Source organism: Odontesthes bonariensis, chromosome 6, assembly GCF_027942865.1.
Source record: "Odontesthes bonariensis isolate fOdoBon6 chromosome 6, fOdoBon6.hap1, whole genome shotgun sequence".
Taxonomy (NCBI): domain Eukaryota; kingdom Metazoa; phylum Chordata; class Actinopteri; order Atheriniformes; family Atherinopsidae; genus Odontesthes; species Odontesthes bonariensis.
Genome location: NC_134511.1, coordinates 33645010 through 33660456, shown reverse-complemented (window position 1 = coordinate 33660456; position 15447 = coordinate 33645010). Strand labels below are relative to the sequence as shown.

The following is a 15447-nucleotide window of genomic DNA, read 5'->3' as shown; positions in this document are numbered from 1 at the left end:
AGGTTTATGTGAACAGAACTTTTTTGAAGAATGTCAAATCCATCATAAGAACGAGGCCTGTAATTAATTTAATGAATTAATGTACACATATCGACCTAGATTCCTTTGCTTTTGCCTGTTAGAAACACTTGTGACATCGATTTCACTTGAGATAAGTGTAAATATTGAATACTTTTAGCAGAATATTCAACATTTATGAACAAAAATCTAATTAATTTCATATTCTCGTTATTTTAATTAATAAACGTTTCATTTTGAAAGCATAAAACATGATTTTTTTTTAGTTTACACTGCCCTCACGTGGTCACTGCTTGCAACAACATGTCTAGCTATTTATTTTACATGGACGTAAATGTTTTACAGATTTATTTACATTTTATGACCACTGAGGGGGGCAGTGTACATTTTTTTGTTAATCCCAAATAATGTATTATTCTAGCAACCAAATATAAAGGTTTTAGGCAGATTCGTATTGTGCACTAGCTGCCTCAGGCGACTGCTACCAGAGAGTCTCTATTATTATCTGTAAAAGGACTGTGCTGCTACTACCATACTGCAACGATCAAAGCGGACACAGACAGAATGATCACTTCCGCTTAAGGCCTTCAAAATAAAGGTGTAATGTGTGAGTTTGCGCAAATCAGACCACTATATGCGGATTGCGTTAGATATAATCGACACTTGGAAGCTGGAAATAGTCCCTTTATTACAGTTATGTTCCATCAAAATGTAATCTTGCTGTTACAGCTTCGCTGACAAACTATGCTTGCTTGAAACGTTCCGATACCAAAAAATACCGACTGTAAAGTTATGACGTATTTTTAAGGCGACGTACGGAGGGCGGTTTGAAAGCAGAGGCAACTTGTGTTAATGTGTGAAATAAGGCAAATAAACGACGCGATGGGGCCGAAATATCTGCACGCTCTCTATAAGAGGCGTCACGCGCAAGTTGGTCGAGGATAAAGAGTTGTTTGTTCGTGCTGTTTCAAACTTGTTAGCTAATATTAAAGGGATTTTGTAAGATAGCTAGCCATAGCTGAGAACCTGCTTGTGGTTGTAGTCTCGAGCTGCTCGTGTGACAGTGCGTTGTTCTTAACTCCATCCTTTAAACGTATAACTATTGTAAACCGTGTGAAGATGGCGAGCGTGCATGAAAGTTTGTATTTCAACCCTATGATGACGAACGGGGTGGTCCATGCTAACGTTTTTGGCATCAAAGACTGGGTGACTCCATATAAAATCTCCGTCTTGGCGCTGCTGTATGAGATGACTGCTTCCAAGATGACACTTCCCGAGAGAAGGCGCTTAAACAAGCTGATTCTGCCCCTTCAACAGGTTGGTTATAACTAATGCACGAGCTTGTTTTGGCCATGATGGTGCAGATGTTGTTGACTGTGCTTCATTGTGATTCCTCAGGGTCCCGACCTAACTCTTGGTCAGTTCCTCAACACTGTGGAGGAGTGTTGTCCTCAGACGGCATATGCAGTCAAACTCAGGTTTGCTGCTTCAGTTTCATCCTCTTGACTGATTTGTTGTTGTTAATGTAGTAGTCACCTCTGTGGTGCAGGGGCCCGTTGCACAAAAGTAGGATAAGGGATTAAGCCGGGATATGTTAGCTATCCTGGATCAACCTATCCATGATCCAGTTGCACAAAAGTGGGATAGAGGGAAGTGGGATATGTTCAGACGTAAGTTGCCATGGAGATTTATTCTGTGAAGCTAGCCTGCTCCAGACCAGGCTAAGTTCCAGGATCTATTTAATCTCATTCCTTATCTCAGTCAGTGGTCGCCAAATATGGAAACCAATATTTATTCCACTGCCTAGAACATATTGTTAAAACATTTAACTATACCCACTATCATTATTGAAACATTTGTGATCATTAATTACAATCATTTTAAATAACTGATGATTTTAGATGAACCACTAGATAATTTAGTTTCCCACGGACTACACATAAAGTACATCACCATATAAATATAAATACACATTAGAGAGTACCATGATGTTCCTTTATTGAACAAGGATAAATCAAAGCAAGTAAACCATCAGCTCCTTTCAAAACTGAAGTCACACAGAGCTCTACAAGACAAAAAGCACAGAATCAAAGCATGCAGTTTGAGACAAACTGTTTGTAAAAATGGGCTATACAAATAAAATTGCCTTGCCTATACAGCACAAAAACCAACAACAAAACAACAAACAAAAATTCCTCTGCCATTGCAGGCCCAACTTAAATAAACATGCAATATTAATTAAAATAATTTAACACATATTGGTCTCTGACCAGCCGACCACAGTCGTCATCCGGGAAGATGGCAGGACTGTCCCAGTCTATGAGAGCTGGCACTCTGGGGGCCCTCTCCTTTCTCAGGCAGGCCACATTGTGGAGGACAGCACAGGCCACAATGATATCACATGCCCTGTCTGGGCTGACTCTCAGGTGGTTCAGACACTGAAAACGTGCCTTCAGTAGGCCAAATGTCATTTCTATCCGGGCCCTTGTTCTGGCATGGGTATGGTTGTAGGCCAGTTGTGCCTCCAGAGGGTCTGCAAATGGAGTGAGCAGAAAAGGCTGGCAGGCATACCCTCTGTCACCCAGCAATACACCCAGGAATTCACCTGTGAATACAAAATGTTACCATCACAACCTCATAAGTAGTGACATTCTTAACACAGCCATTATGTTAAAAGTGGTTGTCAATAGAGGTTCTGTGGCTCACCTTGTGATAGGCGCCGATAGATCTCTGAGTTCCGAAACACTCGGGAGTCGTGGACCGAGCCGGGCCACTTTGCCACAACATTACTGAACAAATAGTCAGCATTGCAGACCATCTGAAATGATAAGATGTTAAACCAATTAATGCACAGTACAGGCAATGTGTGGGCAGGCACATTCTTAATAAAAAGTACACTTGTTAAAGGATAAGACCGGTTTTTTGACATTGGGCCCTTGATTTCACATTATAACATGATGTTCTACTCACCCCTGCTTGTTGTTGAACATTTGGAGCTGTTCCGAAGATATTCGCGAGGTGTCTGGCTGCTCTCTTGAGATATTCGGCCATGAAACGGTTTCCTATGGGCAAGCTTATACAGGCACAAACTATGCTGTTTATAATTTATTAATTACTGTACACTAGCACTGATAACGTGGAGGTGCGTCGCTTACTTAAAAAAATCCGGGTTACTGTAATTTTGATTTTTTTTGTCGTAAAGTGGGTGTTACTGACGTCATCGTCATGCTACTGCCACAGACCTGCTGCCTATTTATTCATTCGGCTAAAATTCAAAATTAGTAACCCGGATTTTTTTAAGTAAGCGACGCACCTCCACGTTATCGGTGCTAATGTACAGTAATTAATAAAATATAAACAGCATAGTTTGTGCCTGTATAAGCTTGCCCATAGGAAACCGTTTCATGGCCGAATATCTCAAGAGAGCAGCCAGACGCCTCGCGAATATCTTCGGAACAGCTCCAAATGTTCAACAACAAGCAGGGGTGAGTAGAACATCATGTTATAATGTGAAATCAAGGGCCCAATGTCAAAAAACCGGTCTTATCCTTTAAGTATTTGTCAGGGGACTTACCGTTCTGCAGGATGTTCTTATATTTTACTTTGATTTGCTGCCATGTCCGTTTTGGCCCAGTCATGTTAAATCTACACACACAAAAACACACGCACACACACAATGAAACAGTGGAGGAGCATGGAGTTAGATTTAGATAGTTTCACTCACATGCAGTCAATTTCAACTTATTCATAATCAAAGTAGGCTACAAATATCTTTTCAAATATCGTCACCTTCCTAAAATAATCGCATAAGTCATTCAGGATTTTCAGGAAACACAAAAAACTCCCCCCAAAAGTTAAATTATAGCATAAAATAATAATTTCAGTCAGTAAGTATGTATCAAAGGATGCTTGACATAAGAACACTTATTGTTTTTCATAAAAACTAAGATTAAATAAATGACTTAGGCATTTTTCGGACCACACCTTTGATGCCAAAAAATGACTTGGGCGATTATTTTAGGAAGGTGACGATATGTTAATTAACATTTTATTTGGATTGTAGCCTAATTGTGATAGTTTCAGCGGAGTGGTGAGTGTGATTTGTGCACTACTTACGCATTCAGACGGTCAGCAATGGTTTGCCACGCTTGCTCCCTTTGTTTTTTGACTGTGGCAGTATTTCCTTTTTGTTTTATTTTCTCCTTCACCTCTTCATATGCTTCCATTAATAATTATTGCTCCGCTGGGGAGAAATACGCCGCCCTTGTTGCCATGGTGAATCAGTGAATCTATGATCGATCGTGGGGTCTATTTAAGCTAGCCGTGGTCAGCACTTATCCGGGATCGGTTTCACCTGGCTTAATGAATCCGTGTCTGCTCATCCTGGCTTGGCCTTTGTGCAACCAACTAAGCCTGGGCGCCCATGTTTTGGATTCCTTGAACCTGGCTAAGTAATTCATCCTGGATGTCTAAATCCTACTTTAGTGCAACGGGCCCCAGGACATCGTAAAATCCACTTTCCAAAGAAGCTTAGTCACTAAATGAAGCCTGTTTGTTTATTTTTACATCTGGTGTCCAGTTAGACTCTTGCATGTATACTCTGACTCTCTTTAAAATCTATACTAATGCAAATCAACAAATGATATGGGATATGTAAACCATTCCCCATTCTGGAAAGATTTATTTTACAAATGATATATTATTAGATTTTTTTTCTTCATAACCCTCTGACCTCTGGAGGGGTACCCAACCCCCAAACTGAGAATTACCACAGTTCTGGGCCAATGCTATCACAAATGCTGGCTCTCAAACTGTGCTCTAATTTAAAAAGCTGATGGTCTCTCTCGTCTGATACACAGGAGGTTATGAAACATCCAAGTTGTTTTCAAAAAAGAAACTTTTGTCTCAGAGTAGCAGAGGCTCATTACCAGTTAACCTAATTACTAGCAAGATGTGTCTCTAAGTGTTTTTGTTGTTGTTGTTTGTTTGTTTTTCTTTTTACAGCTTTACACTACTTTACCAATTTCTTTTGTGGTCTCCTTCTCCCAATTTGTTGCAATCGATTGCTGGCATCAAATTCAAAGTTAGCATTTAGTTCAAACCAAAAATTATTTATATTCTTTCTATCTTACTTTCAATTAGAAACAGGCTTTAAAAAATTTGACAGTCACTGTAGTCTACTTTTCTTTACCCTTAACACAGCATCCACACTTTTTGACAAACAGTCTTGGCTCCCTGACTGCTATGTTGCCTTTGAAATGAAACAGATACATAGAGGCTAGACAATTTGTAGACAGCATTGTATCAGAATGATATTGAAATATTAATGCTCGGTATGTAGTTTATGAGGCTGTTGTTTTTCCTCCGAAGGCTGCATGAAATGGCAGATGGAGAGCTGAAAGATATGGAGTACTTTTTTTCCACTCTTCCCACTCCATTCACTGCTTTTGACTCTGAGGCTTATAAAACCAGTGTTGTGGGTGAGTAGAACAACTCATCTGACACTTCCCTCAAGTCTGATTGCAAGTCTTTTGAGGAGGTTGCAGTAATCCATATTCTGCTCGTCTTTAGGTCTTTTTATGAGACACATGCTCCTGGCGTACAACAAGCTGTCCTTCAGTCAAGTTTACAAGCTGTACAAGTCCCTGCAGCACTACTATCACAGTCACTACGCCAAGCCTGCGAACGGGCAGGTAAGCTTGCCAGTGCTGGTCGCAGATGACTCGTATATGGACCTCACCAGCACCGAGAGCACCGAGGACACCGTGGGGGACAGAGTGGACAAAGAGGAGCTGGACACCCCCCTGCATGAGTCAGAGCTTCAGTTAGTGGCAATGCTCTTAAACACGTCTTTGAGTCATTTGGAGTTGCATGTTGTACTTTCAAGGGACAAATTCGACAAACAACTTTGTGGAATGTAGAGACCTCATGTCTGCCAAAAGTTCAAACTATTTGCTCGGCTTGGTAATGGGAAGGAGTTTTGTTCTGATTGTTACTCCGACCCGGGCTGTTGTTAACTGCAGATTCTTATGTGTGTTTCGGCTTTGTTTTAGAAGTGACAATACTCCAAGCAGAGGTCCCCTGTCACAAAAACAAGCAGAGTACTTTCTTGCAAGACAGGTAAGTGTTGATAATCAGGGGCTGAGATACAGAGCTAGCTGTAGGCTGCAGCAAAGCACGAAGCGCACAATCACACAAACCTCGAATAAGCAAAAGCTGACCAAATTCATTATTAACAGAGACGCACTGCAATGACGGAATGCAACAGCACTAAACTATAAAATCCGATATACCTGTGCTTTACCAAGATTCTTTCAACATCTCTGAAATATTATTACTATAATTATAAATTTACTTCATTTATTTCACAGCGTTTGTTACCAGTTATTTTTGTAAATACAATTCTCAACATAAAAAATGTTTGAGGCTCACTAAACTCAGAATATTTTCTGAAACTGTGACTTAGTCAGCTGAGAAGGCCTGACATTTAATAATAGTAATAATGATGAACTCAGCCTGTCAACAGTGAGAACATTTTTCATTATATTACCTTGTCATGTTTTTACATGCATAGTACGATATCAGTATAATGGTGTAAGAGCCACAGTGAGCAGTTTTCATTGAAGAACAGTGATGTTTTAGTATTTTTGTCTTCAGTAAAGCATCTGAATACTTCTTAACCTAAAGACAAATTAGGATTTAAAATCACGAATCTGAGCTGAGTGGTGCTGCGGTTTTCTGTTACTGTCTGCTGAATGATGCTACCAGAGTCTTCGAATACAGTATGTGGACTCTGCCCTCACCACCGAACGTGATGACGCAGAAATCCTGTTTATCACATCAACGTTTGCAGCGTTGTTGATAACTCCTGTTTATCACTGTAATCTCTCAGGTTTAAATGCGAGTAATAGGTTTGCAAAGCTTTAATTGGCTAAAGGAATCAAGAAAGTTTTGAGCAAGATGAGTAGTCCAAAAGCTTTTCAACCAGCTCGGCCTATAGATGCATGGACTAGTGTATTTGATTCTCAGTGGAGAATCTGGGACGAAATGTGAGTAAACCAAATACCAAAAACAGACGACTCCAGTGGAAAATACATCAAAGTATGAAGCACAATGATTTTGCTGCTTCAAATAATTTCGATTTTGGCCAGTGGGCAGCGCTGGTCAGTTTACTGGAGTAGCAACCAGAAATTTTAACAGACGTAAAGTTCAAATCCCTGTGTGTCCCTTGTGAATATTTTAATGGATGAGATGAGATGGCGCTGTTCTGTTTCAAACTTAGATGAAGTTTTGAAGCGCTGAAGGGCTCTGACAGTTTGAAAAAAAAACATCTTTCTGCAGGCATATCTTCTGAAGAATGATGAGAACAAAGCCCTCAAGCCCACTGCACTTCAGGAGGAGCTCAACAACATGCTGAAGTTTAACCCAGATTTTGCTGAAGCGGTGAGCTCCATCTACTTAAATGCCATCTCATTAATGAGTCTGCCAGAGAGATTTTGCCTCATTCGTGAGCTCTGCGCTCTTCTCCCTGTCCACAGCATTATCTGAACTACTTGAACAGCATGAGAGTCCAGGACATCTTCCTCTCCGCCCACAGTCTCCTACATTATTTTGACCGTCTCATCTTGTCTGGTAACGAGGGGAAGAGTAACGGCGATGAGGGCTATGGTCGAAGTCTCCGCTACGCTGCTCTCAACTTGGCAAGCCTGCACTGTCGCTTTGGCCACTAGTGAGTAAAAAACCTTGATGCAGTCTGAGTTTTTTTAAAATGTATAATTGTATATCCTTCAATGAGGTTTTTTTTCTCATCTTTGCTCTTAGTCAGCAGGCTGATCTGGCTCTGCAGGAGGCCATTCGCATTGCCCAGGAGTCTAATGATCATGTGTGCCTACAGCACTGTCTGGTAAAAAAAAAAATAATAATACTTACTCTTGTTACTTTCTTACACCTCAGTGAAGTAGCCATAGTAGGTTGTCAATTATTTCTAAATCTAACACAAGTCACCTCCTTCAGAGTTGGCTCTACACGCTGGAACAGATGAAGGGATCTGACAGCACAGTGCTGACTGAGGACTCCGTGAAAATGGCCGGCCATTTCTGCCTGCCAGTAAGTGCATTATGACGTCTCAGACTAGAACGCCTAAGTTAAAGTGGCTTTGGCTAGTTATTGTTATTTATTTGTTTATGTTTTTTATTGCTTCGGTTCAGTTTTCACAGCTTTTAGACTGTCGTACATAAGATGACATCATATCTTTGAGCTCAGGTAGTCTGAGCATTACAGCTTCATATACAGCGTTTTCCATATGTTGTTGTGTTTCAGACTCATCTAAAACAATGATCTCATCAGTTTACAGTCATTCCTAAGGAATAACAAAGGAAAAACAGGTTAAAAATGCTTTGTTAACAACATAAGTCTCAAATATCTCATTTACACACGTCTACAGACTCCAACTGTTGAACGTGAACTTCTCTGTGCATATTTTAATTTATTGGGTGCAATTAAGAGGGCACATATTTTTCTATTTAAGGTCTCGCAGCTAATCTATGTGAGAGTGAAACTCGAGCCATGAAGTTGCATCAAGGCACAGATGTGGAGAAAGCTACAAAATCTGATGATCTAAAATGGATAAGATTAACTCGTTTTAAGGTTACCCTGAAAACTTTGAATTTCTTACATGGTTATGTTTAAATAATGCAGTTGGATGTTTCTGAATGATTTACAGTAAAACCGTGCAGCTCTCAGTTGTTTCAGGTCATGCAGGTATTGAGGAAAAAGTGGGAAATTTCAACGTAGAAGTTGAAACTAGTATCTCGACAATCAATCCTTGTGAGAAAAGATGCTGCTTCGTGGCACTTTGTCAGTTTGCGAATGTCAAAGCATTCGGTCATTCAAACAAAGGACACTTGTATGTTTTATTAGTATTTATTGCATGCCTTTTTATTCCAAGTTTTGTGGATACTACTGGAACTTGTGAATTTCCCCCTGGGGATGAATGAAGTATCCATCTAATGTTCCTCATGGCGTCATTCAGAAAGACATACGGCAAAAACAACGGGTGCTGCTTGTGTCTTTTGATTATTTGTTTTTATCGTTTCAGAAAGGAGAATTAAACAAAAATAACTGGTTATTTAGGGAGACGTTCGGGTTTTTTTAAACCTGGACCTTATTTCTGGCATAAAATACGTTCATCTACTCACCGATAACAGTTTGGTGAAAGTCGGCGTTCTTCTGAAGATATTTAGATCACTCGAGATCCGCATGTATCCATTTAACAGGAGAGATCAGGGCATTGACAATACAGCCTCTAAATAAGGCATTATCTCTCTTTATTTCACCAATGTTTTAAGACGATAGAATGAATGAACGCGTACTATTGCACTGTTAGCTCATAGCTGCCGTGTTGTTGTTATCCGGGGCTATCGCTTGTGATTGTGCCAACACTCCAAATATCCCCTGTGACCTGAGCAGAAGTCTCAGACTGGAAGCAAAAAGCACAGCCAGATGTCTTTATGCACCTTCTTGTGCCATTGCGGCACGGTGTGTTCCGATTTAAACTTGTTCTTCTCAAATTAATACCAGGGAGATGCCCTGAAAAGACATTTTAGGAACTCTTGGAGGATATCCACTTGTGGACAGAATGCTGTTTTGCCTTCAGACTTAAGTATGCACTGCATATTTACCTGTGGAAAAGGACAAAGCATTTTAAAACTGAATAACCAAACTGTCACCACAAATTAGATATTATTATTATTTTTTTTAATTTATTTTTTGTTCTCGAAAGAGAAAATTAAACTCAAAGCATTTTTTTAAGTTTCGTTTTGCCCCTTTTGGCCTCAAAAAAGAAAAGATCTTTGCATTAGAATTTTTTATCAGTGAATCTTAAACCTAAATCAAATCTTTTTGTTTTTCATCTCTGTTTGCAAGTATAAAATCTAATGACCAAAAAATACACGATCTGACACAGAATCACATGCAGTATTTGCTGTTCAGTAAGATTTGATAAGACATAAAGTGAGGTTAAGTCTGTGTAAGAGGCTGTTGTTGCAGCCCCTTTTGGGTGTCTCCATCCTTTAATGTCACTGCATGCAATTCAGACTTTTAAAAGTGTTTAATAGTAATATTACGATGCTGATATGTCTGACTTACTCCTGCCATGACTTTTGCTCATTCATACATGACACCCACACATTAATTTGCCATGAGATTAAGAGCCTGAATGTATGTCTGAAAAGGGCTTTACTGAAATGATTGAAGTATTATTGTGCCCGCAACTGTTTTCAGGTTGTCTGCACTCATCCCACTTCTGTAAAAACAATATCTCTTTTCAAAATTACTTAAGAGGATTTTTTAAGATTTGCGTCATTGTTCACTGAACTAGTGGATAAACTCGGAGAGAATTTGGTTTTCAAAGCTGACACAGCGACATGATAAATCCTGAGGTTTTTTTTTTTTCTTTTCAGCAGCATTTCTGTGAGAAGACTTAAACATATGTGAAAACTGAGCTCAGACTTTGTAAAGTTGTGGACACAAAGGTGTGGCTCTGTATATGATGTGAACTGTAAGCAACACATTAAGATGTAACCTGATCCAAACGACTGCTGCTTTGTGATCTTAATGTGCCACAGTTGATCTTCACCACACTGTTTGTTCTCCTCTGCTGTAGTATTTGGCGTCTCTGGGCATTCAGTCGTTGGTCCAGCAGGGGGCGACGCAGGGTAAGACTGCACACAAACTGATGGATGCACTGAAGGATACGGACATCCTGCACTGGAAGCACAGTCTGTCGGAGCTGATCGAGATCAGCCTGGCGCAGACTACATCCATATGGAGGATGTACGGAAAGAGGTCAGCCCCTCACCTTGCCAGCCTAACGCACGCTTGTCAGCTCCGCTCACTGTTGACTTTACACACTCTCTTCATAATTCACAACAAATCAAATCAGTGAAACTGCTGACTTTTCTTATGCATGGATTAACATTTTCGAACATGGAGATGTCCTTTGCACACATTAGACTTTTGAAGAGTTTTTTCCTTCCCATGCTTTTTGCAGCACCATGGCTCTGCAACAGGCCCAGCTGCTTCTCAACATGAGCAGTCTTGAGCCGGTCAACTTCGGGGTGCAGCAGAACAACACAGAGGCCTTCGCCGTGGCTCTCTGTCACCTGGCCGAGTTGCACGCTGAGCAGGTAACACATTTGATTAAATCTCGTCTCCCTGCTTTCAGTCCTGCTGTTAGTCACTCACTGGGAAGGTGTATAATCTTCCCAGTGCTGCATAAAGGTAATGCACAAAAATCAGGTCTGCTTTCCAGCTTTCGGGTGGAGCTCAGCACTTGACTCGTTGTCCTGTTTTCCTTTGCTCTTTGTTCCAGGGCCTGTACAGCGCCGTCGCAGAGATTTTTCAGCATCTGAAAGAACAGTTTCCTTCTCACACACAACATGCAAAGGTTTCTCACTCTCAACTATTTTGTATTTATCAGCGCAATTTATCTGGAAGGGATAAAAGAGAGCAAATCAAAGAAAGAAGCCTTTGAACGTTTCAGGCTGACTAGAACGTCTTTGTGGATTTTATAACACGAAATTAAACATTAAGTAAGTCTTGTTCTCTGCTTTTAGAGGATTTTCACAGAGAAATAGCTGTCTTACAGAGAAGAAAATCTCCTCTTTCTGCCATTGCTGAACAGGATTTCCAAATTTATTGCATCTAAAAGATTGACTTAAAGATAGCTAAACGACATCCAAACTACTGCTTCGCTTACTTTGAGCTAACTAAAGTGCAAGGAAAGGTTTTTGTTTTTTGGTTTTTTTTTTTAAACTAATCAATTTCACTGGCAGATAACAGCCTTGGAAATAGGTCAACTTTTAGCGCCGGGCCAGATTCTAGCCATGGTTAGTGACCGGCCGACAGCAGGGTCGGTGTGAAGGGAATTTGTAAATAACCAAAACACAGAGCTGTAGAGAGAGTTTAGCTGAGTTTGCACCTTTGTTTTGTAGTAACTGGCACTTTTATTATGGTTTCACATGTATGCGGTGGATTTTACTTTGAAAACAAATGTGGTAAACACGCCAAAAGGTGGCCTCTAGATTTGAATCAGTTTCAAGAAAATATTTTGATTTATCAAGATTTTGTAGCCCAAATATGTCAATTTAAATGATTTTACTCTGTAATTTGTAATGTATTCTAAGTATGATGAGAAATGCAAAAATAATGTTTTGAATTTGTTTTGCTTCTGTGAATCCTCTGTTCAGCTCTGGATGCTGTGTGACCTGAAAATCCAGTTTGAAAGACATATGAATGAAGGGAAATACCATTTGGCCGAGCCACTGGTAACAGCTATCTCTGCTTTAAACAAAACAGAAGGCCTTTACAGGTAACACCAAAGCACAGATGGTCAGTTCTTCTTTAACAGTTGCTGTTTCACGCTTGTGTAATTCGTGCTTCATTAGTAACCGTGCATTTAATGACAGGAAAGCTCAAGTTCTAAAGGCTCTCCACCGTAGCACTGAGGCATACAACATCTTACAGCGGCTGCAGGCTCACTGTGAGAAGACCAAGTGCACAGAAATAATTATCAGGTACCATTCTTCTGTTATTTCTGGAAAGCTGCTAATACCATGATGTATTCTCTGTAGTGTTGAGGCGAGAAAACGCGACTAAACTTCATTTCTTATTGGATTAATTTGTTTGTAGTGCATACAGTTTAATTCATGTCTAAGTTGCTTCTTTTTTATGTCTCATCCAGAGTGATGCTGTCCACTGCTGAGCTGCACTGGGAGTCATCTGGTTTCTCCACAGCTCTTCCTGTTCTCCTGCAGGCCTTGGCTCTGGCCAGACAGCACCACCTACAGTCTCTGGCCTCAGAAGCCATCCTTCATCTGGCCTTCACTCAGGTCGGCCACAACAGGAGAACAGACTTCACTTTAACATTGATATGATTACCATCCGTGAAAATCCCCCCATGAGCTATGGCAGACGTTTATAAATGGTGCACGGCTGCACGCATATGTTTTATTTATGGTTTTCTTTTGTTTTTTTCTCCTCCTTAGCTGATGCTGGGAGTCCCCGAGCAGGCTCTGAGTGTTCTTCATGAAGCCATGGAACCCGTCCTGGCTCACGGAGCTGTCATGGACAAAGGCCGCGCCTTGCTGCTGGCTGCTCGCTGTCAGATAGCAGTGGCTGGATTCAGGCCAAACGGACAAGTCCAACCAGGTAACATTTAACCCCCTGACCCTGCTCTGCCCCTTAATCTGACTTTCAAAATGCCATGTGATTGTTGACTGCCATTAACACTGTGCTACCTATTGTGTCCTGGCAGATTTGCATTTGGCTGCTTTGGTTGTGGACACACTTAACGAGGCTGCAGCCTATTTCTCCAAGCTGAACTGTAAGGAGCGGCTGCGGGACGTCCACTATCTGCAGGCTCAGCTCCACCGCTCCGTGGGACAGACTTTACAGAGCAACAAAAGCGCCATGCTCTTTCGGCTGCTGGACCAGGAGCTGCAGTCACCAGCACCACCTGTCTCCATGCAACTCTAACAGCACCTTGATTGCCATAAAAACAGGGTTGTTTTGGCTGTTGAAAGGACACGTCACCTCTAAGTGCTGAGAATAGCGGCTTCAACTCACCACTAGATGGTGGTGAGACTCTGCCTTGCTTTTCTCAGAACTAAAACATTTCATTTGGAAGTAATTGAACAGCCCACACACAGTGCTGAGATAATAACTTAACACAACAATGCCAGCCATCATCAATAAAGACGAGTTTCCAATAGATTAAGAATCTATACACTGAGTCCTCATTTGTGGTTAGGTAAGTTTGATAGACTTTGCCACAGCGAGAGCTTTGATTGGCCTGACAGATACTTTAGCCTAGGATCTGTATGGAGGGGGGAATAAAGTTGTTACAGCCGTGCCGCTTTACCCACCGCTTTTTGATGAATGAGGGTAATATCACAGTTTGCTGTAAGATGAATGCGTTTCAGTGGCTCGGATGATCTATATTTCCTCCCCGAGAATACTGATGAAGCTGGAAGCCAGTGGAAGAAGGCATGATCACATTAGCTCTGTGTTGACGCAGCGCAGATACTACATCTGTATTCCATATATGTCTGACATACTTTCCCAGTTATGAAACAGGCACATGTAGCTACAGGGAGAAGATCTGTGGGTGGTCTCGTATACATTAAAGTTCTTGTTCATAGCTTAGTATTTAGATTTGTAACCGTTTTGCTGCTCTCATGCACAGATCAGACTTAAAACCTTGTAGCCCGCTGAAAGGAAATCTCTCATTTACCCTCTGGCCTGGCTTCCTGAACCCTCATGTTAGGTTAGTTTTTGTGCCATGTTTGGCTTCATGTATCTCAGTGGATAAACCAACTGGAGAATGATCCTTGTTTACAATATGAATGCCAGTTATTTGATAAGACCTGACTCTCGGCCAAGAGCTTCCAATTTTTTAATCTTTACACTATTTTATGGTATTTTTAATGCAGCAGAGCCATTGAATTTCTGAGAAATTGTAGACCTCTTTTGGATTGAGCATCTTCGTGGAAGCTTTTTCCTGCTACTTTTTACTTCAGCTGTTTAAAAAGCATGAGGGAAGATATTTTCTGAAGAAATCCACTGAAAGTAAAAAGAAGTTTGACTCTAATTTCTTTTTGACCCTTTTTAAATCTCTTATAATCATAACTGAAATGACTAAAATCTTTGTTCCTTTGATACTAACTTTGTTTGTGCTAAAACAATTTATTCATTAAATTGGTCTATCACAGAATTGGATTGATTTATTATTCTCTTATGTAATTTATTAAAAGCATAGCTTTAGCTTTATGAATTTAGAACTGTGTCTGTCTGTCACTAAGTTCATTTCACATTAAATGTCTCGGCAGGATATTTGGTTTTGTCGCCGGAAGCTTAACTCTTTGTTTTTGGTGAAAAGTCTCAACGTCTGCCATCAAATTTGGCACATTTATCTTCTTTTTCTGCCGGATGAAGTTACTGCCCTCAGAGATTCTGACTCTGCCTCCAGCTTTCATCAAGTTGAATTAATTTTGTTTGCAACCAAATACTTCCAGCACACCAACATTCTCATCCGCCTCAGCTGGTAAAGTTAGTTAATTAGTGAATGTTTCCATGCTATACCAAGACGACATCATTACACCTGGCAAACAGGGTTGGAAAGCTTAAATTTATACTCGTACTCCCCTGTATTTCATGGCTCTAGATGTTACCGTTAAAAATATACACAATGGTTAACGAACAAGCTTAACTACAGCTGTCAAAAATTATAATAGTGGATACATTTAGATTTTGAGTGATCTTCTAAACATTAGTATGTAGCTGGAAATGACTGATGGTAAGAACACCACCGAACTAACGTTTTCCCTTCAAACTCCTCAAATTGTGTCAATATGTAAAACTATAGTGCAT

At 40.5% G+C, this 15447-nt stretch overlaps 1 protein-coding gene across 1 annotated transcript; it reads left to right on the top strand.

Moving 5' to 3' along the window:
• The first annotated feature begins 799 nt into the window (after nt 1-799).
• anapc5 (anaphase promoting complex subunit 5) lies at nt 800-13802 on the top strand. The gene is made up of 17 exons (XM_075468432.1): nt 800-1335; nt 1417-1496; nt 5389-5498; nt 5590-5842; nt 6072-6138; nt 7360-7461; nt 7557-7747; nt 7840-7921; nt 8032-8124; nt 10682-10863; nt 11069-11204; nt 11390-11464; nt 12267-12388; nt 12486-12593; nt 12761-12908; nt 13065-13227; nt 13334-13802. The coding sequence occupies exons 1-17, from the start codon at nt 1138-1140 to the stop codon at nt 13552-13554; spliced, it is 2331 nt and encodes a 776-aa protein (XP_075324547.1). The 5' UTR covers nt 800-1137; the 3' UTR covers nt 13555-13802.
• Nucleotides 13803-15447: the final 1645 nt, after the last annotated feature.